Here is a 17,154-nt window from a genome sequence, read left to right on the forward strand (position 1 = left end):
ACCTTTCAAATAAATAAATCTTTTTTCATAAATGCATGGGCTTCAGTTTGTGGCCCTAAGTACCCAGATCATTGAAGAGCACCCTACACGGTGGTCATTGGATAGACAGCAGTGGATGCTGACGGGGTGCAACGTCTGAAGCTTCCCAGAGCAGGCAGCCGCAGTACAGGCCGTGGAGATTAGGGCTGCTGCTCAAGGGGCAGGAGGGCGGCCACGGTGTGAAAGGATGCACTTCCATTTCACCCCAGGAGTGGCCCAAGTGACAGAGACTCCTGGACTTGGAGAGGAGACAGTGACATTAACAAAAGCACCAGCAGTGTGCAGGGCACAGCCCAGGCGCTGCATAGAGGCAGGTAAGGTGCTCGCCACCAGGACTGGCACTGGGAGGTCTGTAACCAACTATTCCATGCCGGGTCTCCTGTAGCGCTCGCCCGGGGAGAGCGAGGAACCTGGGCTCTCGTGCCTTCCATGCAACCTGGAGCTGGGTTACCCCAGGAGAAACAGCCTGTTGTCAGTATCCACAGGCCTCCAGGTTCTCATGGGTTCTAAGTCGCATCCTCAATGGAAGAGAAATTTTCTGGGGAAAATAATTACTCAGTTTTCCTTTTCCTCACTCTACCACTGCTAAGGAGCAGATTGGGACGCTGAGAATGACAAAGGCAGGAAGAGGCTGGGTGCTTCCAAAGAAATGGGGGTGCCAGGCTCAGCAGAGCTCCCCAAGGACAAATGACTTGTTTTGAGGTTGCTAGACTCATCTGTAGAAAGAAAGAATGCCTTCCCGCTTGGCGGGGGCCGGGGATGCGCCCCCACCTCGGGGCCTCAGCGTGTGCCTCTGTGATGATCCTGGGGTCAGCAGGCTCATTAGCGCTGAGCCAGCCCAGCCTCCCCACCCCACAGCAAGATTCTCCTTGATAGCGTAGGTGGTGGTCCAACCCGCACCTGTGCCTCCAGTGAAGCCACCTCATTATTTCATGTTTTTATTATCTCATTATTTCATAGCCAGTTCCCTCTTTGGAGAGTTTTGACGTACCTCGGGATGCAATTTACCTCTCTTTAACTTGTATCCTTCGGAGCTTCTCACAGAAGACAGAACCTATCTGCTCCGAGACTATGGTAACACAGAGGATAAGCCAGGGGCCCCCGCCTGCCTGGGTTCATTCACCACCTGTCTCAGCCACGTGCACACTGCCTAACTTCCCTTCTCTGAACCTTAGCTATGAGATGAGGTTTCCCACTGGCTGCCGTCTCAGAGGGGCTCCGAGCTGCCAAGTTCATTAACTTCCCCACAAGGTGCCATCGTTAACAATGTGCCCAGTGCCCAGTGCCCAGTGCAGCCATCCCAAGCACCAGGTCCATGGTGCTAACAGGCTCCAATGGCTGCAGGAAGGCACCGGTGTGGTCTTGGTGTTAGTGTTGCATCTTCACAGTGGTCACCACGAGGCTTACCTGTCCTAGGAGGGCTGCAATGAGGGAGCTCTTCCCACTGCCCACATTCCCGCATATTCCCAAGACCTGCCCCTGGCAGAGAGGGAGATAAGACACAGTCACTGTCTGAGTTGTTTTCAGGGTCTGGGGCCAGAGGTATTGCCCCCAAACTCTGCTGGCCAGGCCGGGTAAGGCCCTAAGTGTCACTGCTGGCTTGGTTCAATGGGGTGGCAGCTGCAGCCTCCCGCTCCAGCCCCCACGCACGTGGCCCAGGAGCATCTAGGAATGTAAGCCTTAATTAAGTGCTCTCCTAGCACAGCATGGCAGAGCACCCAGAGGGCTTCTAGAAATCATGTACAAGCACCGATGTGAAACAGCCTTGTGCCGGTCTGGGAGTCACAGGCCTTGGGTAGACAGCTTGTCCCGCACCGGGCCTCCAGGACAGCAAAGCTAATGGAAGGTAAAGGCTGTGCAGCCCGGGGGGACAGGGGTGGCCTTGGAGCACTTTTTCAAAGTCATTTTTTCCTATACCACTGCACTATAACATCTCGTTAAAATATCGAGCAGTTGCATTATTTCGGCGAGTTGGCTTCATGGATTATTCTACAGCTGCAGATTTTTTGGTTCCTCGATCAAATGGTTACCAGTATCTGCTATGCGGCAGGGACTGTTGTTCAAGAAGTTGGGGGGGGGAGGTAAAAAAAATCAAATGAAAAGATAAGTTTACATTTGATGCAAAATAGTTTGAATTCTGCACATAGTTTTCCATAATATGCACCTTCCGTGACCTTTTTGAAAAGTCCTCAGACAGCAAAGAACGTAGCAGAGGAAGTGCATTTGCTGTAGCCCCGTGGGCTTACGTTTCAGCTGGGGGAGATGGACAAATGCAAATAACAGAGGGAGGATGCCAGAGACACGCCAGGGAGCAGAGCCAGGCGGGGAAGAGAGCGGGTGGATGGCAGGGGGCAAAGAAGGCCTTCCTGGGAAAGCAGAGGTCTTGAGTTCTTCCAGAAACAGACCCGGAATCAGGGGCTCGAGTGAACGTAGCTTGTTTGGGAGGTGCAGGAAACACCTGCGAGGAAGGGAGGCCGTGAAGCAGGAACGGCGAGGTGGCCACCGAGGGGGTGCTACTGGGTCAGCTCCCACAGGAGGCAAACACAGCTCAGGGCTGCAGGGAAGTGCAAGGGAATCTGGGAAACTGAGTGGGGTTTTATCTGGCTCAGTGGTGGAGGAGCTGGGGAATAAACCCTACCCCCACCCCCGCCGGGGACTGTGGGAGTGCTGCTCCCTCGATGAGATGGCCTTGTGCTTTGCGGGTGGTGTGCAGAGCCCAAGGGCACCGTGCAGGTGCAGCAGTTGGAAGGTGGCATGCAAGTCACAGACGGCATCTGCTTCTGGTGACCTCTGAGTGAGATCCGCAGGAGATGGGAGGGTGGGGGGGCGGGGAGCCAGGCAGGGTTCCACGGGGCCACTGCTGGCAGAGGGAATGATGCCATGGCTGTGTTCAAGCAGATACCACGGTGGTGCAGTGGGAGCAGCTGAGAACCTTCTCATTCTGACTTGCTTCCTGCAGTCCCTTAGAGAACTCCAACGTGAGGTCAAATACGGCTCCTTTATCCAACCAGGCTAGACCACGAGGGCCCTTCAGCTGCTGCCACACCCAGCTGTCAACAATCATTCCTTTGACAAGTTGTCAATCAATGTCAGGCACCAGGATAGGCACCCCAGGCCATCAGCACAGACTTGGTCTGCACCTGATAGAGCCCCTGTTGCCACTGCAGCCGCCTGCCGGTGAAGCTGGCCCTTTCCTATTCCACTCAGAGGACCTGAGGGAACTGGGACATTACGGGGACTTTAGGACAGCCAATCACAGACAAGCCTCACCAAACACTTGGCTTTCCTCTGGGTCCCGCCCACTTCCTGGGACAGACCAAGGGTCCTCTAGACTCGGCCTTGTTTTCAGCAGAAAGTCCATGTCCTCTGGGTCTCTGATCCAAGCATCACTGAGGATGCTCTGAGCCAAGAGTCGGGTGCAATGCTGAGGACACGCCTGCGACATCGCTCCCTGAACTCAAGAAACCTAATGGAGGCCGGCGCTGTGGCTCACTTGGCTGACCCTCCGCCTGCAGCACCAGCACCCCAGGTTCTAGTCCCGGTCGGGGCGCCGGATTCTGTCCCGGTTGCTCCTCTTTCAGTCCAGCTTTCTGCTGTGGCCCAGGAGGGCAGTGGAGGATGGCCCAGGCCCTTGGGCCCTGCATCCACATGGGAGACCAGGAGGAAGCACCTGGCTCCTGGCTTCGGATCAGCGCAGCGCGCCGGCCAGAGCAGCCATCTGGGGGGTGAACCAATGGAAAAAGGAAGACCTTTCTGTCTCTCTCTCTCTCTCACTGTCTAATTCTGCCTGTTTAAAAAAAAAAGAAAGAAAAGAAACCCAGTGGAACCATGGAGCTAAATTTGGAAAGACTTGGATGCTTGGACGCTTAAGGGCAGTGCTAAAAACCTGAACACGGTTGTTAAAAGCAAACAGAGACAACAATAGCTAACATGGGTTGAGACTTTCTAGGTTCTTGGCATTTTTATGTGGGATCTCTTTCGGTTCTCACAACCACCCAGGGGAACAGGTGTTATGATAAAATTCACGGAGCAAGTAAAGAAACAGAGGCACGGAGAGCTCAGGCAATCTACTCCAGCAACTGGGATGGAACTAGAGGCAAACCCTTGGATTACAGGATCCTGTGCACCCTCCACTGTATCTCTGACTTAGTTCACCAAGCATCAGCTGGGTCTGTGATGGACAAAGCCAGGAGCTACCAAGGTCCTGAAAAAGAGGAAAGCTACGGGAGCGCTCAGGGACAGCTCCTTTAGCGCCTAGAGCAGTTTGCAGGGTGTCCCCTTCCCCCCCCAAGCAACCCTCAAGGCAGGGTTGGAGCAGCTGGGTGCTGCACCGCAGAGGCATGAGGACAGAGACTGCAGGGCACTTAACTGAGCTCCGAGCTCAACTGCACTCAGCCAACCGTGCGTCGCTCCCAATGAGTATGTGGCAGATGGCCTTGTTAGCTCTAAGAGGTCCCTCTCTCACACCAGCCACTGAGCTTAGCATAACATGAGAAATAAGAACCTCTCCTTCTGCGGTGCTGGTGCAGGCAAAGAGGAAGTCAACAAGACAAGAGATGAGAAAAACAGGCACAAGATGAACGCCCAGCTCTCTGCAGCAAGATCAACACTGCTACCCTGGGAGCAATGCTACTGAGTTGCTGGTGCAAGGAGAGGGTGTGGGAGGGGCAGGAGAAGGCCAAGCATCACCTAGGTTTGTAGCTGTGCTGGAGTGTTCTGTCTCCTAATCCTACCAGAAAGGAGCCGCCGCCTGGCTTTGCGGCGGCAACCCTTGGCTGTTGGTCTCATCTTGATGCTGACAAGAGCAGAATTCCGTGGTAGTTAAGAACAGACTCTGGGGTGGGCATTTAGCCTAGCAGTTCAGACACCAATTAAGACACCCCTGTCCCATATTAGAGTCCCTGAGTTTTATTGCCAGCTCTGGCTCCAGCTCCTGACTCCAAATTTTTGCTAACGGAGACCCTGGGAAGGCAGAAGTGATGGCTTGTGATTGCGTTCCCGCTACCTACCCATGTGGGAGACCTGGATGGAACTCCCTGGCCCAGCTCTGGCCATCACAGGCATTTGGAGAGTGAACCAGCACTCTCTGCCTCTGAGAGTAACAAAACAAAAACAAAAAAACGCAAACTCTGCAGCCAGTCCCCCTGGTGTGGAGCCCTCCTCTGCCACTTGTCAGTCATAAAGTGGTAATAGTGTCAGTACCTACTTACAGGTACAGACATGGAGGTTAAATGAGTTGTTTACACACCTGGTAAACATGAGGGTACTTCAAAAGGTGTGTGAAAAATGGAATTAAAATGTCAGTTTATTTTGGTGCCAAAAAAAATTGAATTCTATCCAGAATTTTTTTGAAGGATCCTAACAGCAAGTGTTCCTCATTATCAGTTCTTATTTATCTGTCTTAATTGGCCAATGGGAAATTAAGAGCAAATCTAAAAAGATTTATGAAAGCAAGTGAATTTGAATCTGGTCACTGTCCATCCAAAATGGCAACTGGTGGGGCACTGCAGTTCAGACACCACCTGGGACACCCACATGCCATGGGGGAGTTCTTGGGTTCAAGTCCTACCTCATCTCTGCTTCCTGTTCAGTTTTCAGCTAAGGTGCACCCTGGGAGGTAGTAGATGATGGCTCAAATAGTTGGGTCCCTGTAGCCACATGGGAAACCTGGGTTGCGTTCCAGGCTCTTGACTATGGCAAGGCCTGATTCTGGCTGTCGCAGGCATTTGGGGAGTGAATCCGTGCATGAAAAAATGTGTGTCTGTATCTACCTGTCAAGTAAATAATTTTTAAAACAACATAAAATTTGGGGGGAAAAAAACCAGACCCTGGATAGAGACATCCCACCACCATCTCCACCCCAAACTGAAGTGTATGAGGCCTCGAGACAGCCATGGCTAAACCACAGCGGGAAGGGGGATGGAGGTGTTTACAGTTCACACACACCTTTCTCAGCACAAAGCTGATGTTGTGCAGCACTGATTTGGGGCTGCCACTCTGCTCCTCCGAACCAGAGAGGGCCTGGGCTGAGGGGCTCCACTCCTGGCATGCCTCTGGCCTCTGCTCCTGGCGAAAGTGCCTTTTCTGGCTCTGCGCTTTCTTTGGGTCACTTTTCCAGCTGTCTTCTTGGTCCCATGTCAAGGTGGCATTTGCTAAAAGCAAGACAGTATCTGGGTCTTCTGGTTGGGTGATGTAAGATGGGGGGCTCTTAGCTATGAGGATTTTCTAAGATTAAAGAGACAAAATTAACTGAGCAGACATCATCCCTTTGCAAGCGTCATCCCGATCTACCTCCTAATGACCCTGAATCACAACCTTGACAGCCTACTTAGGACACCCACAAATGACATTCCCGAACTATTCCCACAAGAGAAGCTGCAGCAGAAATAGTTCACTAGCTCATGCTATCTGGGACAGAGGCCTCTTAAACCGCAAGTCCAATTCAGGTCACCCACTTTGAAGACTGCTGATCCCAGCTACATTATATCCTCGTGCCCAGGAGAGTCGGTCTTGGCTAGACTTTGGGTGTAGCTTGAATGCCTACAAAAGCAGAGCCACGTACTGGTCTCTGCTGAGTCCTATTCCTCAGACCCCACTCAGCTCAGTTCAACCATTTTCTTGGCCACATGCCTACCATGTGACAGCATCTGGGGCACACAGCAGAAATGCAAATATAAATAAGACACAGGTCCTGGCCTGGAAGAGACTGGAGTCTAGTAGAGACGGGAATGTGCATAGGTCATTGCAGTGACAAAGCACTGTAACTTCCAGGAAAGGGGCCCTTGGCTCCCCATCCTGGAGACCCCGCTGACCTTAGATGGTCAGTGCCTCAGCTGAGTCTGCACAGGTTCCATCAGGCAAAAGGGAGGAGGGTGGGCCAGTGTAGGGCAGAGTGTGAGCAAAGGCCTGGCTTTGGGGGTATAGGGACAGGAAGCTAGACGTTCAGGATGACTGAGGCACAGATGAGAGAGATCAAGGAGTGGCAGGAGGGAGGATGGGAAACAAAACGGCTGGAAACTCGTGGAGGACAAGGGTTCAAGGATTTGGGGCAGGTGAGGGTTAGTGGTTAGACCAATACCTTACAGCTCTCTGAGGCCTGAGTGCAACACAGATTTGAGGAGGACGAGGTTGGAAAAGGAGGCGCTGCTGATAGACCCCTGCGTTTGACCAGATGGCACAGGATGGAGACCCCCCACCAAGTGTCTCAATAGAGACAGAATGAAGAGTACAAATTCAAGAAACTCCATCCTTCCTCCAGCCTTCAAAGTCGCTTTTATTCCTGATACCACAATATATACAATTAACATGATGGCATTGATCCTTGTACTTTGCTCAAAAAGTATTGACCCAACAGTCCACTTGCCCAACCTATAATACAGTAGTGTCTCTTAGAGTTGAGGCAACGTGGTGATCAGGGGGTGACTCAACTGGAGTCTTCATTGACCAGAAGGAAAGAAAGAGGTGCAGGAATCCAGGTGCCTAAGGTCACTTACAGATTCCTGGCTTGGGTGAATAACATCACTCAGTCAAAGCATAGATGTCCAAACAAACTAGTTCTTGTGTTTGTTTTATCCAAAAGTCCTTCTCTTTTTCTTTCCTCACCTGAACTCCAAAACTACACTATCTTCCCTGCATGTAAGCCACTTATATCCTGTGCATGTGTAGAAATTGCTGTGGTACTTGCTTCTATCCTGGACTGGAAGTTTTTGGAAGTAAAGACTCCCTTCCTTATATTTGCATTTCCCACGTACCTTGTGTATTGTAAGCACACAGTAAGTCTTTGGTTGATGAATGAACAGATGAATGAATGACTAAATGAGAACATAAATGCAGTGCCCACCCCCAACCCTCTTTGTGACTTCCATCTCCACATCCATCACAGGACATAGATAAGAGGGGATGACTCAGTGCAAACCAGCCCCACCCCCAGGGCAACTGAAGAGTCAGGGCTTGGGTAAAGTGTGGAGGGTCAGGAAACCATCTCCAGATGATGGACAGAGTACAGAGACCCTATTTTTCCTACAAGAGAAGATGGCCTATGAAACTGTGCCTGCTGCCTCCTCCATGGACAGTTTCCAACCCAACTCAGAACAGGTTCCTGTCTCCAGGGTCAACCCAACAAGTGCCCCAGCATCCCCTGCATCTGAGCACTTCCCCACCCAGGAGTGACATTGCTCTTCCCTACTCACCCAATGTGAGTTATACCTTCATTCTCCTTAGAGAGACATTGGCTTCGGCCACTGCTTTGACCGAGAAAGGCAAGATTGCAATGGAAAACTTCATTACGTTAAACATGGCAATCACGCTAAACGCCTGAAGAAGAAAAGAGAGGTATGAGGATTTAGGATGGGAACGTGCCTTGGCTCCACACGCTCCTCCCCAGGGGGGTGAAGCTGGCTGATGAGAGAACCAGCGGCTGAGTCGGGATTTGCAGAGGAGCAATGATTCCTCACCATGGCTCAGACACCATGGCCTGGCAAACCAGGGACAGAGGCCTCTTGATCTAGTTCGCTTTATGGATTTGCACCACAATGGTTGGAAACAAATCCCCTCAACCCTGTTGATCCACAAGAGAGATCTCAGGGCGGTTGGAACTGTACCCATGTGGATGTCTCTATCCACACCACATCCTTGTTTGAACCTAGACCAGTCACTCGAAACCCTCAGTGGATTTCCCGACATCATTCTCTGCTTTCAGATCTTCAGAGTCTTTGGAGCGAGAGCATCCCTCTCCACATCACACACAGCCTGGGGGTGAAGGCGGAAGCTCTCTGGAAGAACCTTCTAGAGTCCCTGCTGGCTGCTAGACAGAAGCGTCTGGCTCTCCCGCCCCCCAGCGTCTGGCCTCTAGATGCTGCCTTCCCACACACCAAGGTCAAAGTTGAGAGCCGTTGTTCAACAAGGGATCCCAAGGACATCGCCTTCTGTCTGCAGGGGGCCCTTCTTCCCGGAGCCCTTCCTAGAGGGTAGTTAATATGGGAGAGCCTAAACCAAGACAAGTTCCCTCCCGCCTGCTGGAGTCCCGAGAGTGTGTGAGCTCACCTCCCAGGGTTCATCTTCCCACCTGTCCACCTTGTAAGTAGCAGCCTCTAGCCGCTGTTTCGGGATTGAATAACACAGTCCTGAGCGATCCTGCCTGCTGTGGATAGAGCCCTGGTCTTCACTAATCCTAGTCACTCTGTTAGCGTGGTGATGAAGGCAGGCACCCATGGTATCTGATCCTGAACTCAACTCCATAGGGAATTCAACTCACCCAGGTCCCAAAGCACCACCTTGGCTCAGGAGGCCCAGGCCTCGGTTAACAAAGCCCTGGAGTTACCTAATACGACCAAGCACCTTGGAGTTGACTGCTACTGACCTGGCCCTGGCAGAGGAAGTGACTGCAAGGGATTTGGAATCCAAGGAGTTAAGAAACTTGGTTTCCAGGCATCTGGTTTTGGTCTAGCTGTCTTGTAAGCCGTTATGTTAGAAAATATTCACTATGTGCACTCGGCTTGTTTTCAAATTAGTTTCTCGATGCGTTACTCCTGGGGGAAAATGGCCTTTCTGTTTGGGATCCTGGAAAGCGGTCGCTGTGATGGGGTGGCGCTCCATCCAGGTCCCTGCACACGTGGACATGCACTGTGACTCTGGAGGCATGGCCAGGTTCAAAGCCCCAGCGGGTGTGAGAGCAAACCGCGTGTGAGCTGTGACCTGGGGCAGAAGTGGAGAAAAAAAGGCACCCGCCCGAGCGACACGGAGCGGCCGTGGCAGGGACGAGCAGGGGCCCCTGGCTTCTCAGATGCCCAGTGCGCTGGCCTGGGGCGCCTTCATCGGGGGTACAATGCTTCCTCTCTGATCTCACCTATTCTCGCTTGTTTCCTTCTCTCTGTTTCTTTTTCTTGTCCACATTGATTTTCCCTCCATTACTAGCCCTGCAGGTGCTCAGGCTAATATCTCAGCTGTTTTCTTTATTTAAGCCTGGGGCCATTTTCTCTCCAATTTGGTTTTTCTTTACCTTTGAATGCTCAGGCCCCCTTGTGAAAAAAAAAAAAACAACCCTATATATATATATATATATACACACACACAACACAACACACACACACACACACACATATTCATTTCTCACATTTATCCTGATTTCCCTTCTGAGGCTTTCAACTTGCACTTGGCAGGCCTGGGTAAGAATCAGGCTAAAAAGGAAAGCAGATGCAGTACTTGGGGGTCAGGCCTGATGACACATAAAGTAGTACCGACCGCGGCGTGGAGAGGGACTATTATCCCACTTACAGTTAACAAAATTAAGGTGAGAGAGGGTCGATAATTTGCCATAACTCCTAGCTAGGAAGTAGTAGAGTCGGCTTTAGAGAAGGCAAAGCTGGTGCGTGAGCCCAGACTCCGACCCCAGCCCTGCCTCTCCTGACAGCTACATCTCTGTGCACCAAGGGAGTCTCCCAACCGACCTTGTAGCATGCAGCAAACAAAACAGCCCAGCACACCTCCGATTTCAAATGTTTTTCCCCCAAATTCTCACTGTGTGAGAATGGAGCCATCCCCATCCCTGGCCCCCTGCAAAACACTGGTTTTTTTTTGTTTTGTTTTGTTTTGTTTTTTCAAAGCTGGGGCAGAATTCTGGCTCCGGGTGGCCCATGGCGATTGGGTGTTCTGATACCAGTGTGGAGCAAAGGAGGGGAGGGGCTTGGAGGGCACGGGACACAACAGGGCCCCGGTCTGGCGGTGGCTCTTACCACAGGGGCGGTGAGCTTGCGTCTCAGGAGGATGTGGCTGGTGAAGGTCAGTACGATGGCTATGGTGGACGCGATGGGGGCCAGGGCCGAGTTCCCACTTTGGACAAATCCAGCCTTTTCCAGTAATTTCCTTTCCCTCTTTCTTATATCTGCAAAGTAGAAAACAGCCCCGAGTCGTCTTGTTTTGCAGATCCAGCCCAGCGCTAAGGAAGTGCGTGACCCCCCGCCTGCTCTTCCTCCAAATTGAGCGGTAATGATGCCTGTTGCGGAACTTAAATGAAATGAGCGCAGGGAGCCCCATGCACAAGCCCAGCATGAGCCAGGCGCTCGGTGCGTGTCGCTGCCGTCACCGGATGGTCTCCAAGGCCCCTTCCAGTCCTGGTATGCTGTGTGTCGGGAGTTACAAACTCAGACGCCTCCAGGGACCAGGCCATGACAGTGAATGAGGTCACAGGGCAGAGGGCAAGACCAGAAGGAGGGTGCAGAGTGCAACAGAGCGGGGAGCTGCTTCCAAGTGCGGGGGGGGTGGGGGGGTGGGGCTGTGACACGAGGCCCTCGACCCTCCCCGCGTCTCCGGTCTAGATTTGTGCGAGCTGTCTCCTTCCATCTCAGTGTTGGGAACTCCCTGGGAAAAAACTGAAATCCCGTAGAGCCACACAAAATGCATATGCCAGCCCAAAGCCCACCAGATGGGAGCCCCTGACCCATGTCCCTACGACAGCCACACACCCAAGAGTGCCTCTCGCTTTCTCGAGGCTGGAAGATGTCCACGACTCTGCACTGCTCACAGGTCGAATCCCAGCCTCCTTCTCCTGGGAGTCACAGCCCTCAGCTGCAACCCAGGCTCACCTGCAGCACCAGCAACGTGAGAGCCACAGCTGCTCCTGCCGTGGGCTCAGCACGTGCCAGGCTGGCGGGGCGCCTGACTGGGCAGGACTGGCACCCTCTTCTCGTGGGAGCCAGAGCTGTGATCTCACCTGCCCTGCCCTTCAAAGAACACCCAGCCACCCTCTGCCCCCAAGTGCACCCCCATAGCTCCCACCTCCAGGCAGGGGATTGCCCCAGCTTTCTGTGCGTCCAAGTCCTGCCCTGCCTTAAGGTCTACCTGAAATCCACCTGTGACGGGAGGCTGCCCCTGGTCTCCTTCTCCAACCTGGTGTGTGGCCCCGGGAGCCCCCTGAATGCCGCTGAGTTCCAGTAGTGGCACTTTCCCCATGTTTAAAGTACTGTCAATACCCTCACCTCAGCTACAAGGCCCTGAACCTGTAGCTTCACCTGGCTGTGCATCAAAAAAAAAAAAAATCCATATTGAACAGGTGCAGTTTTTTCTAGTCCTTAGTCCCTTAACATTACCTTATAACAACTTAACAACTCTCCTCATAGCACTTACATTGTGTTAAGTATTGTATGTCCTTTAGAGATGATTTTAAAGTACATAGAAAGATCTGCAAATTCGGCAGACCTTTTATATGAGCGACATGAGCATCTGTTGATTTTAGTATCCCCCGGGGTCCTGGAAGCAGTCCCCCATAGAGACTAGTTCAAGTGTTTCCTCATTTAACACGTTCCGGACAGAGGGGACAGCAAGTGCAAAGGTCCTGTGGCAGGAAGGAACATGCAGAAACAGATGCAAGGTCCACCTGACTCCAGTGCACTTGCCAGCAGTTAGAGTGATGTGTGGTACAGCAGGAGAGGCCAGCAGGGGCCAGCTCACGCTGCACCTGCCAAAGCCGTGTGATGGAGGGATTGGGATTTCATTCCAAAGGCCTCCCCATCAATCAGAAGCCACTAAGTTTTCCCGCAGCACCTGACTGACATTTTTAAAAGGTCTCGCTGGCTGCTGGGTGCAGATGGGTTACAGAGGGGCGGGGGAGGGCCGAGGGAGCATCCAAAGGCTCTGGCCATCATCCTGGAGGGCGAGGCGATTGGCTGGCACTGGGGTGGCGGAGGGCCGCAGAGAGACAGATGGGTTCCGGTGCCTTCCGCAGGTTTGCCAGCAAGTGCGTGGCTGTTCTGAGCTCAGCCATCTCGTCCTCTTTTCACCTGTACAGCGCCCTCGGCCTCGCGCTCAGTGGGAATTTGTTCCATGTTGATTGACTCAAGGGGCTTGCGTGAAATTCAACTGGGTTCCTTTGAATTAAGTCCACCCGATCGAATCGTACGGAAGTGAGTTCCGAGTGTGAGGAGGTATCCCTGGGTCCTCAGAGAGGGTGCCCTGGGGATGCCCTGCCCCGTTCAGGAGCAGCTTTCCTAAAGCCACTCCCTCAAAGGCAGGTACACAGCCTCGGCCCCAATGCCACGTGGGTGCAAAGTGTCATTGTGATCCAGACAGGCAATTGTAGCGGGGACTCAGATCATTAATCGGCCAGCCACCTGACTCCGTGTCAGCAACTATGTAAATGTCCCTGCAATTAGATGGGCATTTATATTTGATTGAAATAGTTTTAATATCATCTTTAAAAACTACATAGCATCCTCTTATCGGTCCGAGGAACATTGAGTCATGGCCATTCAAACGTGATGGGGCTGCCGCTGCCCCTGAGCAGGAGAGAGGTGGGTGCTTCCAAACATTTGTGCAAAATGCATTTGATGCAAAAGCCATGCATGGATTTCAAATCTTTTTACATCCAAATAAATATATTTTTGAAGGGTTATTTTATTTATTTGAAATATAGTTGTAGAGACAGGTAGGGCCAGAGAGGTCTTCCAACTGCTGGTTCACTCCCCAAATGGCCGCAATGGCCAGAGCTGAGCTGAGCTGAAGCCAGGAGCCAGGAGCTTCTTCCAAGTCTCCCACATGGGTGCAGGGGCCCAAGGACTTGGGCCATCTTCTACTGCTTTCCCAGGTGCATTATCAGGGAGTGGGATAGGAAGTGTAGCAGCTGGGACTCGAACCAGTGCCCGTATGGGATACCAGCGGGGGTTTTAACCTGCTGTGCCACAGTGTTGGCCCCCAAATAAATATCTTTTAATACTATTTTCCATAATCATTTGGAAGCGTGTGTGTGTGTGTGTGAATGTGGGCATATGTGTAGACATCCCCTACCTCAAGGAACTAGTCACTTGAGACAGCTCTTTTCCCACACACAATGTTTCAGTGGGTTATTTCTATACAAGGGACAGCTCAGTATTGGGAACCCCATGGCCCAGCACAGACAAAACATTATGTCGCTCACCCAGAACAGGTGCCTGGGTCTGCCGTAGGATCTCTGTGATCCTTTGGAAGTCCTGTGACCTGCACAGCAGCTCAAGGCATTATCTCTGTCCCCCCCACCCCGGGATGAGTCACGCTGGGACCCTCAAGAACCCCTTGGCAGGGCCCATCCTCCAGGGCAAGTGGTTTGGGGAGCAGCGGCTCAGCCTACCTCGAATCGTGTTTGTAAAAGATTTCTCCCAGGCATACATTTTAATCAGCTTGATGCAGGTCAGAAACTCATTCATTGTCTGAACGCGCTTGTCTGTCACTGAAATCGCTGATCTTCGGAAAGCAGAATTAAGCTTAGCCATAAACATCTGAAACCAAGGCACAGACACTGTGTTCAGAGAATTGCTGAGAGCTGCAGTTGGCCTAAAAAAAAAGAAAAAAACAAAGAAAAAATCCAGGGATCTGAGTGTCGGTGCCGGGGAAAGTTCCAAGGGAAGTTGGTTCGAGATTCCCGATGGAGTTTACCCCTTGAGTGGTGGCCGCTGCTGCTGTGATCTGGGGGGAAAGCAGCAGGAATTTGGCAGGTGAGAGAGTGAATTGCCAGGAAGTAAGGGGAGTGTCGGGGGCTTGGGGAAACTGAGGAAGCACATCTCTCCTCCCCCAGAGCATTCAGACTCCAGTTCGTAAAGAAATGCACGGTGTCAGTGAGACAAAGCACCCCTGTGAGCCCAATGTGGGGCACGGGCTTCAGGCGGGTGCCCCAGCAGGGAAGCCTTCCGTGCCATTGACGGCGGTGTGTGCCAAGTGCTAATGTCAAGCAGTTACGGCCACAGAGGGCCCGCCATTACCTGGATGGGGATGAATATGACGTACACAGATATCCCGATGAGAGCTGTGGGCCCCAGAATGAAAAAGGCATACACTGCGCAAACGACCATTAGGATAGGGATGGTGGCTGGCAGGGGACAAAACAAGGCAGCTTCAAACAAGGAATAGCTATCACTTGATAGTATATTGAGCACCTGGAAAGAAAGCACACGGGTTCAGGTGTGGGTGAGAAGGGCCACTCAACTGCAGGTTTTCAGGCGGGCAGGGGGGGGGTCTTGGGAGAGAAGACAAAAGCTGCTTTGGGGGGGGTGATCATGAGGGGACCGCGTGATGAGTCCTATGGCCATGTCCCCATGTAATTTTGAGAGGCCAGTCTTTGAGGACTGAGAATCTCAGGGAAGAAAGATGCAGAGAGCAGCCGTGGGACCCCCGGAGTGGGGCTGCTGGCTGCCTGCCCCTCTTTGCTACCAATGTTCAGCAATGGGCCCCAGCTCTTGGAAGGCCACCTTTCCCAGCCTCCTTAGTGCAAGAAGTGTGTCCATGTGACTGTCAAGGGAATGACCACGTTGGGATGTAAGTCAGCATGTGAAGGGGACGTTGCGATGAATCCTATTTCATTCTCATTTGAGAGACAGACAGAGAGAGAGAGAGAGAGAGAGAGAGGAAGGGAGAGGATATAGATAAATGATAGATGATTTGCCGGCGCCGCGGCTCACTAGGCTAATCCTCCACCTTGCGGCGCCGGCACACCGGGTTCTAGTCCCAGTCGGGGCACCGGATTCTGTCCCGGTTGCCCCTCTTCCAGGCCAGCTCTCTGCTGTGGCCAGGGAGTGCAGTGGAGGATGGCCCAAGTCCTTGGGCCCTGCACCCCATGGGAGACCAGGATAAGTGCCTGGCTCCTGCCATCGGATCAGCGTGGTGCGCCGGCCGCGGCGGCCATTGGAGGGTGAAGCAACGGCAAAGGAAGACCTTTCTCTCTGTCTGTCTGTCTCTCTCTCACTGTCCACTCTGCCTTTCAAAAAAAAATGATAGATGATGATGGATAGATAGACAGATGATTGATAAATAGATAGCTCCCAACCCCTGGTTCACTCCCAAATGCCCACAGCAGCCTTGGGTGGGGCCAGCAGCCAAAGACAGAAGCCAAGAAGAACTCAATCCGGGCCTCCTGCGGGAGTGGCAGGAACTCAACCACTTGAGCCTTTTCCACTGCCTCCCAGAGGCTGCACCACAGGAATCTGGAGTCACGAGCCAGTACCAGGAATCAAACCAGGCGTTCCTGTGCCGAATGCAGGTGTCTTAGCCGCTAACCAGGTCAAATGCCTGTCCCTGGACTGAGTTCTTAAAGAATGCTGACTCAGCTTGGAAGACACTTCCCTTTTGTTCTCTCTCCCTCCAAACAGTGTCTGAGACATCATTGAGATGGCTGGGTCTCTGGCGTCCATCCAGAGCCAATATGGAAGCCATGTCCAAGCATAAGTTGTGAAGAAGCATAGAAAGTTCTGGAAGCTACACACACACACACACACACACACACACACACACACACTAGCCCTCTTCCAGACTTTTTGTTTAGAGTGAAATAAACTTATCTTGCTCTTTTAGGGTTTCTGTTACATGCAGCTGAATCTAATCATAATTAATACAGAGTGCCTTGAGCATACTTGAACTGCGAGAGAGAAGCAAGTCCTTTCTTTTATGTCACACCACCTGGGGTTCCCTTGATTAGGGAAATTTTCTCAAATAGGTGGTAAGGACCTTATGGCTAAGAATCAAGGGCGTAAGAAAAGGTTTACTCTGAAGTCCAACAGGCGTGGTCTAAATCAAGGCTTTGCCACACCTGGAAGTTTTGTGTCCATCAGTCGGTCAATATAATATTATTAAATGCCTATCGTGCACTCTGTTCTGCTCCAGGGTCTCTGACACTGACCATCACAGGGACTGGGTGACGTCACCCCAAGCCCTGTTTCCAGCCAGAACCTGGACGCCTTTCCAATCCCCCAGCCTGAAGGGAGCTCCCTGCCCTGAGTCTCAGCATGGAGGTGGAACACAGTGGGCAGACCCCCGACAAGCCACAGGAGACCGGTGCTCGCTCTGGAAAGCAAGCCTCACACAGGTGTGGGAAACTCAGGAGCTGCCTGCTGGGCCTGGCCTCCCTCGGGACCAGCTTACCTCGCCAACAGAGAAGTGTGCCAGTGTCTTGAAGGACAGCAGGTTTTCAAAAACCAGGGTGGAGACGGCCACCTTCAACCGGATCGCTGTGCGGTAGTTGATGGCCCAGGCCAGGGCCCAAAAGAGGACCTTGGTAAACTCAGTGGCAAAAAGGGCTAGGCACAGGCTAATGCCAACCCAGACTTCCCCAGAGCTGCTCTCAGTGTGCTGGAGGATTTGGTGAATGAGAACTGTCTGTAA

At 52.4% G+C, this 17,154-nt stretch overlaps 1 protein-coding gene across 5 annotated transcripts in view; it reads right to left on the reverse strand.

Annotated features, from left to right (window-relative positions):
- ABCC12 (ATP binding cassette subfamily C member 12) overlaps positions 1–17,154 on the reverse strand; it is a 68,090-nt gene that overhangs the window by 36,672 nt on the left and 14,264 nt on the right. For 4 of the 5 annotated variants that reach the window (XR_007914651.2, XM_051833878.2, XM_051833877.2 and 1 more), the window contains exons 5-11: positions 16,915–17,148; positions 14,763–14,936; positions 14,135–14,282; positions 10,770–10,918; positions 8,245–8,352; positions 5,986–6,264; positions 1,447–1,518 (exon numbers count right to left, since the gene is read on the reverse strand). Coding sequence is in view for 4 of the 5 variants with exons in the window: in XM_051833878.2 (XP_051689838.2) it covers positions 1,447–1,518; positions 5,986–6,264; positions 8,245–8,352; positions 10,770–10,918; positions 14,135–14,282; positions 14,763–14,936; positions 16,915–17,148 (1,164 nt within the window). In the remaining variant the exon portion in view is untranslated. The remainder of the gene's footprint in view (positions 1–1,446; positions 1,519–5,985; positions 6,265–8,244; positions 8,353–10,769; positions 10,919–14,134; positions 14,283–14,762; positions 14,937–16,914; positions 17,149–17,154) is intronic. The other variant, XM_051833879.2, reaches the window with a different exon arrangement.

Source organism: Oryctolagus cuniculus, chromosome 18 (assembly GCF_964237555.1).
Source record: "Oryctolagus cuniculus chromosome 18, mOryCun1.1, whole genome shotgun sequence".
In the NCBI taxonomy this organism is placed as follows: domain Eukaryota; kingdom Metazoa; phylum Chordata; class Mammalia; order Lagomorpha; family Leporidae; genus Oryctolagus; species Oryctolagus cuniculus.